This window comes from Phaseolus vulgaris, chromosome 3, assembly GCF_000499845.2.
Source record: "Phaseolus vulgaris cultivar G19833 chromosome 3, P. vulgaris v2.0, whole genome shotgun sequence".
Taxonomy (NCBI): domain Eukaryota; kingdom Viridiplantae; phylum Streptophyta; class Magnoliopsida; order Fabales; family Fabaceae; genus Phaseolus; species Phaseolus vulgaris.
Genome location: NC_023757.2, coordinates 47,683,019 through 47,700,382, shown reverse-complemented (window position 1 = coordinate 47,700,382; position 17,364 = coordinate 47,683,019). Strand labels below are relative to the sequence as shown.

At 30.9% G+C, this 17,364-nt stretch overlaps 1 protein-coding gene across 1 annotated transcript; it reads left to right on the top strand.

Moving 5' to 3' along the window:
• Nucleotides 1-776: 776 nt before the first annotated feature.
• On the top strand, nucleotides 777-10,040 carry LOC137808286 (OVARIAN TUMOR DOMAIN-containing deubiquitinating enzyme 7). Its single transcript, XM_068609317.1, has 13 exons — nucleotides 777-1,279; nucleotides 4,867-4,973; nucleotides 5,293-5,368; nucleotides 5,892-6,041; nucleotides 6,375-6,436; nucleotides 7,116-7,200; nucleotides 7,282-7,431; nucleotides 7,583-7,700; nucleotides 7,919-8,040; nucleotides 8,186-8,280; nucleotides 8,479-8,621; nucleotides 8,708-8,745; nucleotides 9,555-10,040. The coding sequence occupies exons 1-11, from the start codon at nucleotides 1,223-1,225 to the stop codon at nucleotides 8,606-8,608; spliced, it is 1,152 nt and encodes a 383-aa protein (XP_068465418.1). The 5' UTR covers nucleotides 777-1,222; the 3' UTR covers nucleotides 8,609-8,621; nucleotides 8,708-8,745; nucleotides 9,555-10,040.
• The last annotated feature ends 7,324 nt before the right edge of the window (nucleotides 10,041-17,364 follow it).

The window sequence follows — 17,364 nt, the reverse complement described above, 5'->3', positions numbered from 1 at the left end:
CACATATCATTAATCTTTGTCCTTCGAATTTGTAGATTCGAAATTAATATGTAATTTTTGGGTATGATTATCCAAAAACTTATTTGGACAATAAAAAGTGACCTTCCAATATCTGAAAGCCAACAATCTCATTCTGAATTTTGAAATTCAGAGTACAAAAAAGAAGTTATAGACAATGTTCAGGATTCCATATTCGGTAAGAGCTCAATACTATTTACAACTGAAAAAACAATACGAAAACAATTTTACTTACCTCAAAAGACAACTGTCATCACCCCTAATGGATTGAGGAGAGGATTTGAGAGAGTGAATTTTGAGTGATTTGAGAAAAAAGTGTGAAAAAAGTGAGGTTGTTTGGATTATGGTATATTAGAGTGGATTTGTAAGGAAAATTTATTAAAATTTGTGAGTGATAGGATGGTGGTAAAAAGATTTTTATTTATTTTTAAATATATAAAATGTAAATTTACAAATTTACCCTTTCCTTAAAAAATATTTAAATAATAAAATATGAGACTTTTTTTTGTATAAATTTTAGTTAATTAAAATTTTATAAAAATATTTTCATAAAATCAAATCAAATAAAAATAAAATAATTTTTATTATTCTTAATATTATTGTTTATAATTTATTATTATTATTATAATATATATATTTATATATATTTTATTTTTTTGTTATTTTATATGTATAAAAGGTCAAAGGTAATTTTGACTTTCTCGTAATAGTATGTAAAACTCTTTTGATTTCTTTGCTGCAGATAGAAGATTGCTTTTATTACTTTTCCGCAATTCATTGTTTTTCTTTCCTCACAACTAAAGCAATACAAATGCCATTTTGATGTTTTTCAATCCGAGTAAATAGTATCCAAACAAAACATAAGAATAATAATGACTTTGCTCCACTAGCACAACAAATCACTACACCTCCATCGGAGGAAAACATCTCCTCTACAGTTTTTTTTAAAATAAAAATGACAAAACGCTTTGGAATTCAGAAATATATTTCGAAAATCCAAATCCAGAAAAAAATTCCAGAAATAATTTTGTATGTACACTTTTTTTATTTAAGATTATTTTCGTGGACGTTTTCGTCATTTTCATTAGCAGGTGCAGGTTGGAATTGAGTCTTGGCTTAGTTCTTTACTTCTTGTATCTGCACTCGTTCTCCAACGGACTCACACCTTAAGAAATCTTTTTCTTTTCCGATTGCGGACGAGGATATGGTTAAGCCGAAGCAACAGAAGAAGCCATCCCAGAAGAAGCAACAACACCCGCAAGTAGGTTTCAACTTCCGTTATCTCTTCTTTTTTTTACTTTACGTTTTCGCTCTGCAATCAATCTCTTGTAGTTCTATAATTCATGCATATTATATTAGTGTTGCATTTGTGATCCCAATTTCATATTTCCTGACGTATCTCTCTGTTATCATGCTTTATTTTTTTTACTGTAGGTAATGATCAATAGAAACCCTATACTCATTTACCAATTTCATTATTTTGTTTCTTTATGTATTTTAGTGATATTAGTGTGGGCTGCATTGCATCTTTCAGAGGGGTATCTCTGATGTGCTACTCAAATAATGCACTGTTGCTAGTGGCTATATTTTTTGAAGCTTGTGCTTTGAAAATTATGTGTAAGGAACATTTTAGAGATTAGATTGCTGAACTAGGATCATCCATTACAATTTTCTAGTGTAAATAATTCATGAGGTTGCTGTAGTACTAAATTACAGTTTACATTAGAGGCTGGAGACAAAGACGATGACATCAATACTACGGGCGTTGATGTGGCCAGTGATGCACTGTCAAGGATGTCTTTGTCTAAGTTTGTGAAATCTTTCTGTAGTTTAAGACTCATTCAAGGTTAAGCCTAGGGTTTTTTGTGATGATTTTTGTTTTTCTTTTTTTTCTTTCAGATCCAAGGAGTTTATTTTTCCTGTATACCAACTTGTTTTTCCGGTTGTTAGAAAAGTTATTTTATGTATTTGCTGTCTAGCTTCTAGAAAGCTAACTTTGGTGTTTTTACTCTTTCCTTGTAGGCACTAGTAGTTGTACTGATTGTGGCCTCATCTATTTATCTCTGTAATCATCCTTTATATGTATATTAAAAGTCTGTTGAGTGAACAGATCACTTAACCTTTGTTTGGATTAGTGGATCGAAAGAGAGGGCATGGAAAAGGAAAGAAAGGAAGAGAATTAGCAAAGAAAATAAGGTTATTTGGATTTAGTGAAAAAGGTAGAAATTGGTGAGAAATGAGTAGAAAATTTGTTACTTGATATGATTGATTTGATAATGTATAAATTAGTTTTTAGCTACTTTTTTCAATTACAAATATGTCCATGTATTATATATTAGAACATAAAAAAAAAATTGTGGTTTTCTCACTCAAATGAGTGGTTGGTTAATTTTTGTCCATAGTGGGTGCATAATCTATTATGCCTCACTTACAATTGGTTTTTCTCCACGTAATTTAACAAAATATTGCAAAAAATGTCGACATATAGGTTTTTGATGCCAACATAATTGATTATGGGCTCATAATTGATTACGTTGGCTCCTGGTGCACTATAACAGGTAATTGCATGTGAGGGGATTTGGGGAAATCATTCATCGCCACACCGACTTTGTCCTTGTACATATTACGTTGGCTCCCGGTGCACTGTGACAGGTAATCGCATGTTTGGGGTAAATCATTCATTGGCACACCATCTTTGTCCTTGTATCAGCCCATTTCATCTCCTATTTGAGGGGTGGATTCAAGTGTGGGGCCCAAACTTTCTTTCCTTTGATTGCACCTGTTCAAATCAGCATGAATCAGTTGAACTAAACTTGTGTGCACCTGTTCAAATCCGTTCCCTTCCTTCTATATGTACAGTACACACGTAGAAGAGAGTGTTAAGCTTTTCGCATTCGATCCCAAAGTTTTAAATCTTGTATTTTGATTTTGTCTTTGTGAAGATACTATAAAGACTTTTAAGGGAAACAACAGATAATGCAATAACTCTTATTGTATTTACTATTAATTTAACTGTTTTGAATGTATATCTTTAGTTATTACTTACTGGGATAAGGTTGTCGTAGAAAGCTCTTGTATATGAATTATTGTGTGAAAATCCAATTGGAAGTTGTACTTTGTAGTGTTTCTAGGAATAGATGTTATTTGGACACTTTAGCCATTGGTGATTGATGAACCTTTAGTCATGTATGGTTTTCAAAATAAAACTAAGTTTTCCCCTAATGTAGTTTAGAGTCAACCTAGGTCAAATCCCCAAAGACGCATCTCGTGTGTTATATTTCCATTGCTCATGTTCTCCTTAAACAAATTAAATTTGGGGGAAAAGAAAGGAATTAAAACTGAAATGAAAAAACTGAATTGGAATGTTAAGCATAGTGAAGAATAAACCGTCTATAGACAATCGTCTAACAGACCGTCTATCAACACATGAAATGTAATGAACTGAAATTTAAATGGCAGAATATAAAAGACGTGAAAATAAACTGCAATGTAAACTAAAATATAGAAAAGTTGATGCAAGAGAAGCTAAGTACACCTGTTAGATCGTCTAGTCAACAATTGCTTTCTAGACTGTCTAATGTTTCTACTTAGTAAGAACGAGAAAGAAAGAGAGCGTTTAAGAGTAGATTGAAGAAAAGTATATGTCTGAAATGTAAAGTGCAAGAAAAGTAAGTGATTCAAAAGTAAAGTGCAGGAAAAGTAAGTGGCTGGAATGTAAATTACAGGAAATGTAAATAGCAGAAAATGTAAAATGTAGAAATTTAAAAATTGAGAATGTGAAACAGAGCATTGTGGAAAATGTAAATTGCAATTGATTTAAACTGAAATTAAAATGAATTGAATGCATAAATTGAAAAGAAAAGTGCAGAAACATAAATGAACAATAGTTGAAATGAATTACAAACGAGAAAAGTGAAATTCAATATTGGAGCGAAAAACAGGGAACAAAAATCATGGTTTAGTAATCTTCAACTTCAATTGCAAGAGAAACAAATCTGGATTCTTTGTTATTGAAGAAAACTCAACCAATCGGTTTGTATGTTCTTAGAAAACTACATTTAATCGAAAATAGAGTTTTGAAAAGATTTTGAAAAGGAAAACACTAAAACATAAGTATCCTTGTACATGATTTTTTATTTGTTATTACCTAATTTCAGAATTGAATTCACTTTCAAAGATAAAATGCAGAAGATAAAGAGAAGAGGAAACACGAGTAGATGAATAACTTGAAGAACTTAAATAGAACTCAAAACGTAAAAAACAAAATGAACTAAAAACATAGAAAACTAAAAACTAAACTACTCACCATCTAAGTATCTCTTGCTATATCCTCTTGTCTTATTATGCCTTAGCTAATCTATTTATAGAAGTTTTGAAGTTTTTCAAATGGGTGGGCCTTGAATCGGGCCTACAAAATCAGTTCTAAAACTATGTTAACTAACTTCAGCTTCTTCTTTAAGCGCTCTGTTGACCGTCTAGTGCCAATTGACCAAATACCTTTGACCGTCTGTTGCCTGCTTTGTAGATTTTTGCTCTTTAAACTCAGCTTCTTTTTCTTTTACTCTTCATAGTATAAATGTCTTCCTTCAAGCTCCTTATGTCAAAGTCCTGTTCAAAAATTGTTCCTAAAGTTGATCAAAGCACCTGTTAGATGGTTCAAACAAAATATAAGCTATAAAATACAATTTTTATGATGTTTTTGTGAAAACTCTAATATTGTGAAGAAAGTACAAATCTGAACTAAAAATAGAAAATAAGAACAAAAGAAACCCCAAGAAAATGCAATTAGCCTAGAAAAAATATAACAAAACCGAGAGTTATCAGTGACCAGCCTTGTATTGGAAACAGGTTAAGAAGCTGGGAAAACGGGCTGATACTTCTCAATTTCGTACTCAGTTGGATGCTCTGGGATTACGCATTGTTGAAGTGACTGCAGATGGTAATTGTTTCTTCAGGTCAGTTTGAATGCTTAACATCCATTTACACTGACTACATTAGCTAGCATCCATGGTAATTTGGTAATTGGTACATACCACTATACTATGTATTTTCACTTGCACACAAAGTATCAATCTTTTTATTCTTATTCTGAAACTGACAGTAAGTTATAGACCTTATAATCTTGGCATTATCACTTACTAAATTAGATCCCTGTCTCTTTTCATCATACCCCTCCTGTTTTTGCATTTCTAGCTGGGTAAATTTCACTGGCATTTGGTGTTTTCAGTATGATGAGTCAATCCTGTGAAAAACATTGTATATATTCTTATGCAGAGCCATTGCTGATCAGTTGGAAGGCAATGAGGAAGAACATAAAAAGTACCGCAGCATGGTGGTGAAACACATATTGGTACAATGTTCTGGAAACAATTTTCTTCTTTTCTTCCTCTTATTTCAAATTTTCAACTTAATTACTCCTCATGTTTCAAGCTTATGTGTGTTTATGTAATAATTTTGACTCATGTGGTTTTTGAAATTCATTTAAAAAATGATATCTATGTCATTAATATGTCCCCCTGTGCTCCCTTTTCCCCTTAATTAGACAAATAGGAAAGAAAGGTAAGGCTTGAAATACTTAGTTAAACTGTGTTGTTGATGTAAGCTGTGGTAAGAGGAAAATTGTTTGGGTTGGAACCTTTATCTGGTTAATCACCTAAGTATTCACAGTGAACCTAATAAATGTAAGGAAAGTTGGAAAAACATAAATAATATCCATAATCAATCATAAGGATTGCCAATTGCCGATTTCCTATGATTTGTCTATTCTTTTCTCAGTGATATTTTATGTTTGTGAACTTTCCTATGTTAGTTTCCCTCCTTAATTTTTAGGAAAACTCCTTCACATAGCCTGGTCTTGAAGCTGTGATTAACAGGATAACCGGGAGATGTTTGAGCCCTTTATTGAAGATGAAGTACCATTTGATGAATATTGCCAGTCCATGGAAAATGATGGTACATGGGCTGGACATATGGAATTGCAGGCAGCTTCTCTTGTAACACGTAGTAATATATGCATTCACAAGGTGAGCAGCATCCTTGACAATAATAAACTTCTTCACCTTATATTCTAATGTCGCATTATTTTGTATGGAATATTGATGATTATTTAAATTATTCATTATCCATATATGAAGATTTAGGTATTTTCACATTCTAATTTCTATCATCTTTGTCCCATGATATTTTATTTTGTTTTTGAATGTGCGCAAGCAGCTTTGTTCCTTAATGTGAAGACTGAAAATAGTATGTGCATATTTTTTTAATTGCTTTTATAATGTCTTTGACGGACTTTGTATGTTGTTACATGCTAAAGTTGATTGGAAATTTCCATTCCTATTGGTGGTGTTATTTTGTAGAACATGTCTCCCCGGTGGTACATAAGAAATTTTGATGATCGTGGAGTTCGTATGGTCCATTTGTAAGTACTATTGTTATAATGTGAAATTGCACTGCTTTGTCTCTTGTCTGAAAATTGTGATGATCTTTTCAATATGCTATCTTCAACTTGCTGACAGACTCTAGGTCTTCATTTTTGTGATTAGGAGACATTTGGTTTTAAATCAGGCATTCAATTAGTAAAGCCACCACTAATCACACACACACACACATGTACATGAATAAAGTATTAGAGTTGTAGTGTATGCTGAGCTGATTATTTAGATATGAGGTGTGGAAAATGACAATTCAACATGATTGATGAAGTTCGTTGCAACCAATGTGATTTTGTTGGATTGTTTTGAAGGAACATTGATAAAATTATGGAGTGAAAAAATGATTGTCTGTGAATGAAAAATCCTTTCAGTGATTTTTGACTAGGATTTGGATCCTATCAGTTATTAAATTTTGCAGATCTTATCGCTACGTAGCTGGAGTATTTAGTAATTTATAGTTTCTAATCTTAATCACATAATTTTATCAATTTAGAAATGACAGTGTATTGTAATATTGTCCTGTGTGCTGTTAATCTATTTATGCATAATGCCTGTAATTAATATTTAAGGTATATCTATGCCCACGGAAACGAAAAACATAATTTGCCTTGCTTGACCTTGCATTTTCTAATTTTGATGGTTTTTGCGTGTACTGTGTTTTTTCAGGTCTTATCATGATGGTGAGCATTATAACAGTGTGCGGTTGAAGGATGATTATTGTGATGGGCCTGCAAGGCCAGTTGTAATTAAGGTTGTTATTATTTCTGCTTCCTAATTCTTGGACTGATAAAAAGTTTGTAGCTATTGCCTGATTAATTTTAGTTTGTGAAAGGCTGATGCTGATCTTTCAGCACCTTCACATCAAACGAAAGTTGTGGACAACAAACCCCGTGGGCGAGCTGGTAAGGACATTTTTCAACCGGGGTCCATAAAGTTGGTTATGGCTGGAACTGGATGTGAAAATGCCGAAAAAGTGGAAAAGGTGAAATGAATGAGTGCATACCTTTTTGCTGTTTGCTTCTAGTGCTGCATGACTAATATTTCAGTTCAGCTAGATCTCTTGCAAGTTGCTGTCTTTTCTACAAAATTTTAATAGCTCAATATGTATTCAAAGTCTGTCTTCCTTGTCCTAGATTCTAGAGCAGGTAAATGGAGATGTTGATGCTGCAATAGAATTTCTAATAGCAGAGCAAGGAACAGAAGAGTGCTCCGGGAACTCAGATTCCCTCACAAGTGGGGCTAATACTTATGGTAATGTGTTCTTGTATAATAAATGCATTTTGCACTTTCCATACTGTTAGATGGCAAACTAACATTTTCGTGCTTATTGGTAATTTTTTTCTTGCATAGAGGTTTCATAGGTGTTAATGTTTATTCATTGGCGTTTAGTATAAACCCTTATGATTAGTAGAAAAAAATGAAACTTTTGTTCTATTGTATCCCTTGTCTCAAATTCCAAGCATGTATAGGTCATGATGAAAACGAGAACCATGAGCAACACAAAGAAGACAAGGTAGAGGACAGAACTAACGATGAATCAAATAATAGCTCCAAGAAGACCAATGATAGTATCACATTACCAAATTATAAGGTTCTCTATTTTCTTCTAATTTTGGTTTACAGGTGTTTAATCCTCTGGAGTGGTTGATCCAAAATAAATTAGCTGTTCAAATACTATGATCTCTGACCAGCTTGTCTTATTCTAACTGCCTCTTCTTTGTGGTGTTAACCACCAGATTCCTAGAAACAAAGTCTGCCCGTGCGGTTCCAAAAAGAAATATAAAGCTTGTTGTGGATCTGCCTTGGGAAAACAACCTGCTAAGTTTGTAGTGTACGTGTCTTCAACTTTTCTATAGCACTTTCTGAACTTTTAACTACTCGGCTAGTGTCTGCAGTGTTTGGAAATTTTCTTTCTCTGGGAGCTAGCTTGATGTTCCTTGAATTTAAGTTAGTTAACTTGATTTAGTGGGCTACAAGAATGTAATCAATTGGAAAAATTTTAATGTGTGACCAATATTTCTGTTGTCAGTAACCAAGAAGCTGACGCAAGAAGGGGCAAAAATGAAAGGAAGCAAGGAGAAAAGGGGATTTCTGCTAAAGTAGAAGTACCTAGCAAATGCAACTTGGTAACACCTGACATGGGTGCCCTTTGTATTTGAATTGATAATAGATGTAAGACATGCCTTGTACTATTGTCTACAGAACCTTTTCCTCGGTTTGCAAAAATGATTAACGAGTTATTGTTTCTTCGGACTAAGGTTGGTTGTGCTTCACCAGAGGAGATAAACTACTGAAGGTGAGTAAGTTTTGTCTTTACATTTCTATTAAGTTTACTGAAGGTCATATAAAGAGCACCCTATAATTTTTTATATTGTCACTGCTCATGTTATTTCTACTGGTTGATATGCTCATGACAACTTATTGGCTACCAAGATGCTAGCTTTTATTATTAATCTACCATGTTGTTATCGGCCCTTAAATATATACTAGCCGGTCTGTGAATTAAGGCTTGGTTTTGGCAAGGCGAAAGAGGGAGGGAGGAAGGAAGGGAGTAGAAATGAGGAAAGGTGGTTGGGTTGGTTGGAGAGAAGTGTGAAGAAAAGAGAAAAAAGAACTGGTCGGTCTGACATCTTTTTTTGCACGTTGCGCTGTGAAGAAACATGCAGAAATTTGCTACTCTCAGTGCATAGTTGTTTGTGGTGATGCACGTATAATTGGTTATGCTGCTTGAGTACACGTTTTGACATGTATATTTGGGATCTTAATCTATAACTGGTTTTTTTATTCATTATTATAACTATAATCATGAATAATTGAAAAAAATAATAATATTGATAATAATAAATTAAACAATTTTATAAGATAATTTTCACTATTTTTCTCTTTTCAATCAAACAGTCTTGCACTAATTATTTTTATCCATTTCGCCTTTTTTGTTTTTTTCTTCTTTCGCTTCCTTTATTTTATTTTTATTCTCACAAGAGTGTATATCACTTCACATCTAGGCTTTATTCAAAAGTGCATCCCGTGTCCTTGTAAGTTGTAATATCAAGATATCACCACCTAGGGCATTGTTTCTTGATAGTTTTTTTTTTTTCTAAACAGGTTTGCTTTTGGCAGAAGCCACATCAGGTACAGGAAAGGGATGTACAGAAGCAGAAATAGAGTTACAGAAATCATTTATAATTTTTGTTCTTCCGGCAAGATGCTATTTTTGGGAAGAACGTGGAAGTCTTGATCATTCTTTTCATGGGAAAGCTCGTGTGAGAATCAGTTTTGCCTAAAATATAGGGTAGAAATATTTCGACAATGATTTAGTCAAAAAGTTCAGCTGAACAAGGGTGCTTTTTCCTTTTAAACATTTTCGGCTAGAGTGAATGGACCTAATCAACCATAGAAAAGTTACTTGCATTATCTCAGTAATGTAAAGACTAGAGTAGTTCAAAAGAGGAAGAATTAACCCCTCCTAGTGGTTGTCATTTACTAGTTCTTAATCTGTTTGACTTGGCTTGATTATGGAGGAATTCCACCTAGAAGTTGTATTCTGGTAAAATTACTGAAGCATTTAATATGAGATGCAGTTACTAAGTATGAATGAACTATTGTATGATATTTTTCTTTCTTTGAGTCGACAAAAGTATATGAGGTGCATGAGTTTTTTATTCAAATTATTTATAATGGATATTATTCTTAAGCTCTAGAGATGTCACTGGGATGGCCATACTTGAGGTAAGTGTAACATTTATTTTAGTATAATCCACATCCTTTTGATTGACATTTTTCCTTTCTAATGTCTATCTGTTCAGCTTGCAAATAGCATGTAATCTAAACGCACCAAAATGTGGTACGATATAATTATGACTAAACAAACATTATTTACACAAAGAAAACTAAACTAGCACTATGTTAGTATAGATGAAACAAGAAAAAAAGAAATAGAGAAAATTGAAGTTGGCTTGAATTTTAGCTGGGTGTGTGTGTGGGTTCGAGTAATTTGAAGGTTGGATTAAACTCATCTTTATTTGGTTGAATACTTGGTCGAACTCAACAGCATCTTTGGACGAATAAAAAGGTTATTTTTTTTCACGAGCTAGGTTAAATTTAAACACCTCTACTACTTATTTGTGCCACTATGTTCTCAATTATTATGTTGATGACGTTCCAAAGTTATCTTCACCACACTTAACATTAATGTTTTTGTTTGTTAATCACACATAACCCATCACATAAAATTATTATTATTATTATTATTATTATTATTTGGTTTTATTTTTTTAATCAATATCATTAAGTATCACAATAATTTAATTTGATAATAATTAAATTATATAAAACTAAGATAACAGTATAGATTGGTTCAAGTAAAAAAATGATTTTAAAGTGAATTGGATTCTTTCTAGGTAATCTCCTAATCCCTTAATAAGACTCGATTTTTTTATTTATTAAGATGTTATGTTCTAATAGCATGAATGAAAAATCTAATTAAGACAGGATCTGCTGAAAGTTACAACTATATCCCTATAACTTTATAGGTTGAAAATGGATAACTTAATAGGTATATCCCTATAACTTATTAAAAAAATCGCATCCACAGACAAAATAAATAGTTTTTTTTTTAGTTATTTATTATTGGATCTGGGACAAGTAACAAGGTATTCATACCCGTAATTTGGAGTTACTTAAATACATTTTAGTATATATAAAAGTATAATTTAAATTTTATTATAAATATATATATTTTAATTTTTTTAATATAAATAAAATTTAAAATTATTCATTTTTTTATATAATTTCATTATTTCAACAAATATCCATATATTCCCATAAATATTTATATAATTTGTAGATACATGGTGTATAGGTGGCCATAAATATTAAAATTAAAAGCTTATAAGGGTTTGGGCCTAGCATGGCATTTAGTAATAGCCTAAATTTGCATTGTTGGTAACTTAATTGGGGTGTTTTCCTATGCAGCAGTTAAAAGCATAGGCAACCCTATATTTAGCTTAGTGGAAGGGCAATTGGTTAAGAAAAGGGCATAGCATAAACTTCTTACACAGTTTTGAGGCATGAAGAGAGTGAAGTCAGTCCCAAAGGCATGCAAAATGAGTCTGAGTTGCTCAGCCCAAGCAATGATCATGCTGAGCAAAGAAAGAAGAAAATGGCAGATATCAAAGGTTGGTGAAGATGAAGTTTGCGTTCAACACTAAACTTGCTCCAATAACTTAAAAAAGAGTGCCCCCCAAAGTCCATCACATGACCCAAATAAGAAAAAACCTTGTTCAACACATTCAATCACTCCAACACATTACTCACTTTGGAAAAGTAGGTTCTAGTTTCCCACTGCCTTTTTATGTGTTCACCACCATATGTGCAAGACAAGACACCAAACAAATCACCACTCACCAACCCCCAATTCTTTGTTTTTTGTTGAGAACATTCGGTTAGAAAGCTGAACAAAAGTGGTGCAGCCCCCATAGCAGAAACTCGTAAATCTCTTTGATTGGCATTGACCCAAATGGAAACATATCTGTTTCCTATTGAAATTAAGCAACTTCAACAAGCAAAACCATAAACTGTGCTGTCCCTGTTTGGGGGTCTCTGTTACATTGCCCTTTTCCTCATATTTTCTAGCTAAATTCATGGTTCGGTTTCACAAGTGTCAACCATCAACAATTTATTGCCAAACTCCATTCACATTCACACACATTTTCGTTTTCCTTTATTCGTATACACACTCAACTTTTCTTTTTCCATTCAAGGGAAAGAACTTGCGTAGCCACTCCTCAAACCTCAAACGGATTGCGATGTGAAATCATAATAATAGTAACGTAATCATTTGACCAATCCAGCCTTAACGGTCGTAAAATGGAAAACCTAAAACCGATTGAATCAACCCAATTGACTTTTCATGAAGAAATTACATACAAAGCTTTCGATGTTAGCCAAATGTGATTGTGATCCACAATTTGCACTTTCCTTGGGTTTTATAAGAATATTAGTATGTAACATAAAACTATACGATTTTTCAATGCTTTTCTCTTTCTGAATAATGAATGAGTAACTTCTAACACCACACATTCCTCTTTTTAGTGCTTACTTGTTAACCCTCAAAGTTTTGCATGTAGGCAAGAAATATTCAATCTTAGAAAAAGAGGCTAATTTTTTTACACCTCCTTATCAATCGTATTTAGTCTAATTCATAAGTAAACAACTTCGATTCAACCTCCTTTCTACTTTACATTTCTTATACAAAAATCCTTTTACTAAAAAAATTGCACCAAATTCTTCTTGTTTTATGTACAATGGTATCATATGCCTAAACTCAATGTTTTTAGATAATGTTCATAAAATGGCTATTGTTACAAATTTTTATTCATTACGTAAAATCCCTTCTTAAGCATTGTACAAATCCCCTTCTATTTTGTATACATTACAATCAAATACGTTTCAAATAGTGCGGATTTCGATTTATTAATATCTAAATTATTGAAATTTAAAATAAATTTAAAATAATAAAAGAAAACAAAAAGTGTTAATAACAAAACTATCAATAATAAGGGTTTTTTTATTTACAAAATACTGTAACACAAAAATTGACAAAATTTAATCGCGTGAATTAGTAATAGCTAAATCAATAATTTTTTTACCTTTTAATTCCTAAAAATTAATTTTATTACCAAGATTCAAATATTTATTATTTTGAATATAAAATTATATTTCATTTTGTTATTTATACTTTTATGTTGAGAGAGGAATAGTCACATTTTAAGCGTACAAGGTCTTCAATTGTGATAATCATTGTTTTCAAAGATGAGTAACTTCAATATCATGGTTAAAAAAAATTCTAATTTTTTTATTTAGGAATTGATAATTTTGATTATTTATTATAACATGGGGATTGAATTGTGATATATTTATTAAATATTTTTTTTTTCTTGTAATGCTTAATAAATTAGGATATTTTAATAATAAAATGAAATTTATATTAAGAACTTTTTTCCAATTTTATACAAAAAGTTTTAGATATAAATATAGCGTATTTACAAAATAGAAGGAGGCTTGTGTAGGTTTCTTTCTTTTGTTGATATCATAGTTATGAAATAAAAGGAGATTTATGTACTTTTTTTTTTTTTTTTTTTTTACATAAGAGGTTTATCTACGTTTCAAAAATATTTATAATATAGATTTACAGAAATTAATTTGGATCTTGAAAGTATATGGCATTTTTAAGTTAATATTTAAATGTTAATGAATTAAAAAAGTCTCTAAAAATAGCTTTCATTTTACATTTCTTCAAGGAATGCTACATTTAGTAACACCGGACTCATATATGCCATGTATGAAGAAATCAGATTGAATAGTTATGTGAAATACAAAATTATTGGGATAATTCTTTTTGCATCAAATTAATGATATCATGCTATATTGTGATTTTCATACACACGATTCTCTTCTCTCTTCTCTTCCATAATTCTTTGTATATTTTTCTCTCTTTCATTCATCTTCTTCAAGCTTTGAAGAATCCAGATATTATTTTTTTAAGTGAAGTGCGAAAGGTACGTCATATTCATTTGTTTAGTATTGTATAAACCCATATCATCCTAAAAATATTCATAAGTCTCTCTCATCTACACAAGTTATAGCTTGGAGGGTGTTGGGGGAGAAGAGACTATTAACCATCTCTTTTTTAAGTGTAAGGTTACCTTGATAATTTGGGGTTTGTGTTTGTCTTGGCTAAGTTCTTTGTCGGTGAATCACTATGATGTTAAGGTACACTTCTTGATATTTTGCCCTTCTAATGTGAAAGGTTCGTTGTCCTGAGTTTGGGAAGGGGTGTGAATTGCATTTGTAGGTGAAATTTGAAAACATAGGAATATGAGTGTTTTTAAGAACAAGAGAGTTGATTATATAGAGGTCTTTGCAGTGGTAGAAAGAAAAACATGGGCATGAATTACATGTAAAGAAAAATCTGCAGAGTTCACTTATTTTGAATGGTGCATGAAACCATTAGTATGCATCAAATATGTTAAGAAGTAGTGCTTCAGGTTTAATAGTTTTGAATAACTAACCCCTTGCTTTAAAGAGGAAGAAATTGCGTATTTTGTAAGTCAGGGAGGTAAAACAACATGTCTCCTGTGTAAGCTTTTGCTTTAGGAGGTAATATGTAAACTAAAGAGGACCTAAGGAAGAGTAGCGGCTAAAACTCAGGCAATCTGTTGGTAGAATTACAAGAGGAAAAAGATTAACAATAAATGGGTATTTATGCATAGTAGGTTGTTTTTGTTGTTGGGTGTTTGAATTAGATAGGGGTGTGTGACTTTAACTCTTTTTTATTTTTCTATTTTGTATAAAGGTTGTATTCATATTTATTTATTTTTTCTTGTTAATAAAAAATTTTATTAATTTCATCATCTTCAATTTTTGTTCAATCCTTTTCAATGTCAAATCTTTTAATCTATTTCTTTTTTAATTTATGTTTTATTTAATTTACAATCATTGTTAAGCCAAACAAATTCGCTATGAATAAATTAATTTTTATATTTGAGTACGATCTTATACTGCACTTGAATTTTCTCTCTATCGCTTTCACCCAATTGGCATACTATAATTTAAAACATGGTAAGTCAAATATACCTTTCTCAAACTTTTACTAGTTTTCAGCATAGCTATTTGATAACACTCTAATTATTACGTCGAATTTGTTCTCAAACAATTTAATTTAATTGGTTTTCATTTACTTCCTTCTTCAATGAAATCAATATTATTTTAAAAACGAATAATTTAATTATTAACATTAAATTTATCAATAATATATATAAAAATAAAATAATTGGAAGTATATTTTATAACAATGTTTTAAAAAATATCTTGCACATGAATATGGTATAGCAATGAGTTAGAAATAAGCAGGGGTTTGATAATTTGATGGGTTAAGAAAGTGATAATTAGGGAGGAAAGTGTAGGTAATAAATCAATTGCAACGTATCCTGTCCCTACAGAAATGAACAAAAAGATGTTACAGATGCTGAAAGTTAAAGATAAAACAATGGATAGAGCTAAAACAATGGACATTAGAAAAAACGAAAGATGATTAATACTTAGCGAGGAAGAGAGCATGCATCTACATCAATCCTCATTTGTAGTTTATCTCTTTTAGAGAAAAGGAAGAGGGGACCATAACCCAACCTTCCATTACTAGTTATTGCATTCACAACACATTCCATCTATAATATGCTCAACTTTTTCAATCTACGACCAAAGGAATAAATCAGGTTTCCAAACATATCTACTCACACATTAATCATATATGACTTCATTTTTATCATGTTAGACATCATAATGAAATCTTAGGCCGAGTGTGACTTAATAGAATCAATTAATCTCAACTTTACATTTTTTTTATACTTACATTTTCTTTTATTTCATTTAGTTTTACATTTTTCTTATTTTATTTACACATACTTTACAAAAACTTTCCTTTCAGAATGTGGAATAAAAAAAATTCATTTTTGGTCAGCTTTTGTCTCATTCATGATTATTTTGTAATATACTACTAAATGGGTGAAACATATTACATATGACATGATAATGTTTGGGTTTTATAATCCCTGTGTCTGACATTTCATGGGATATTAGCATGCTAACTTGCTATGTAAGATAAAGCAAAATTATCATCTCTAGGTCTGATGTTCTCTACAATAACTATTAACACTTGGGTTAACAATTTAGATATTTTTTGCGATAAGATAATTTGAAGTTCTTCTAATTATTTTATAATTTTTTTTAGTTATTATTAAATCATTGCAATAATGTTCAATGTAAGAATATTTTTTTAACTATTATTGATTTAGGGTTTCATTGTAATTTTGTTATTTATCAGCTTAAGAATGTTGAATCCAACTAATACAAAATAAAGAGATTAAAATATATATAAATAATGCACAAACATAATATGTATAAACATATTTTTAATCACAAACTCATCCAATTGACTTAAGTGTACTGATACTCTTATCTTAAAATGTATATAATATAATCATATAAAAGTGTAATGTGTATAAAGTATAATAAAAGTACATGGACTAGATTTTACTAAAAAAATATTTTCATAATCCACTCTCAACTAAAACAAAATATAACAGAAGCCGATCAAGATAATATATTTGGTCATGATTGTCCATCGTCATAATCATATATGAGAGATTTTCTCTTAGAAAATCTTTCAAGCCAAGGTAGAAAACCATAAACACCCTTGTGTATAGACCCACATTCATCCTCAATAAAGTATGAAATGGATGAAACAAGTGCACACAAATGCATAAATATAGATGCATTGCTCAATGTAAATCTTAAATGACAAGATATAACTTGGATTTTCAGTTTACTAAGTCACTTCTTAGACTTCTCAAATGACCAAACATAACTTCAATTTCCACGCTTTTAAGTCACTTTATACTTTTACAATGCACAAAACATAGGAATTCACATAACACAATATCCCATAACTCACAATATATGTAATTTTATCAACATAAATAGTTCAAAACACAAATTATCATAATACATAATATCATTCATCACCACACATATAAAAATAAATATTTTGTTATACAAATGCATGCCTAAGTTTTACACTTGAAAAAAATTCACTATATCTTTTTTAAGTTTGAGTGTTATCTCACTTTTTTTTTTTATTATTATGATATGCCATTTGTAAAGGCTAAATACAATATCTAAAGTTACGATTAACTCTATGAAGTTTAGTATTCTCTTAATTGAAAGTTAATACCATTATCTACAAATTTTATGATGATCTCGAAATTTGTTTCCATTGTTTATTATGCGTAAAATAAGGAAGAGTTTTTATTTAATATTGACAGTATGACTTTTGTTCATAACTTAAAAGTTAAAT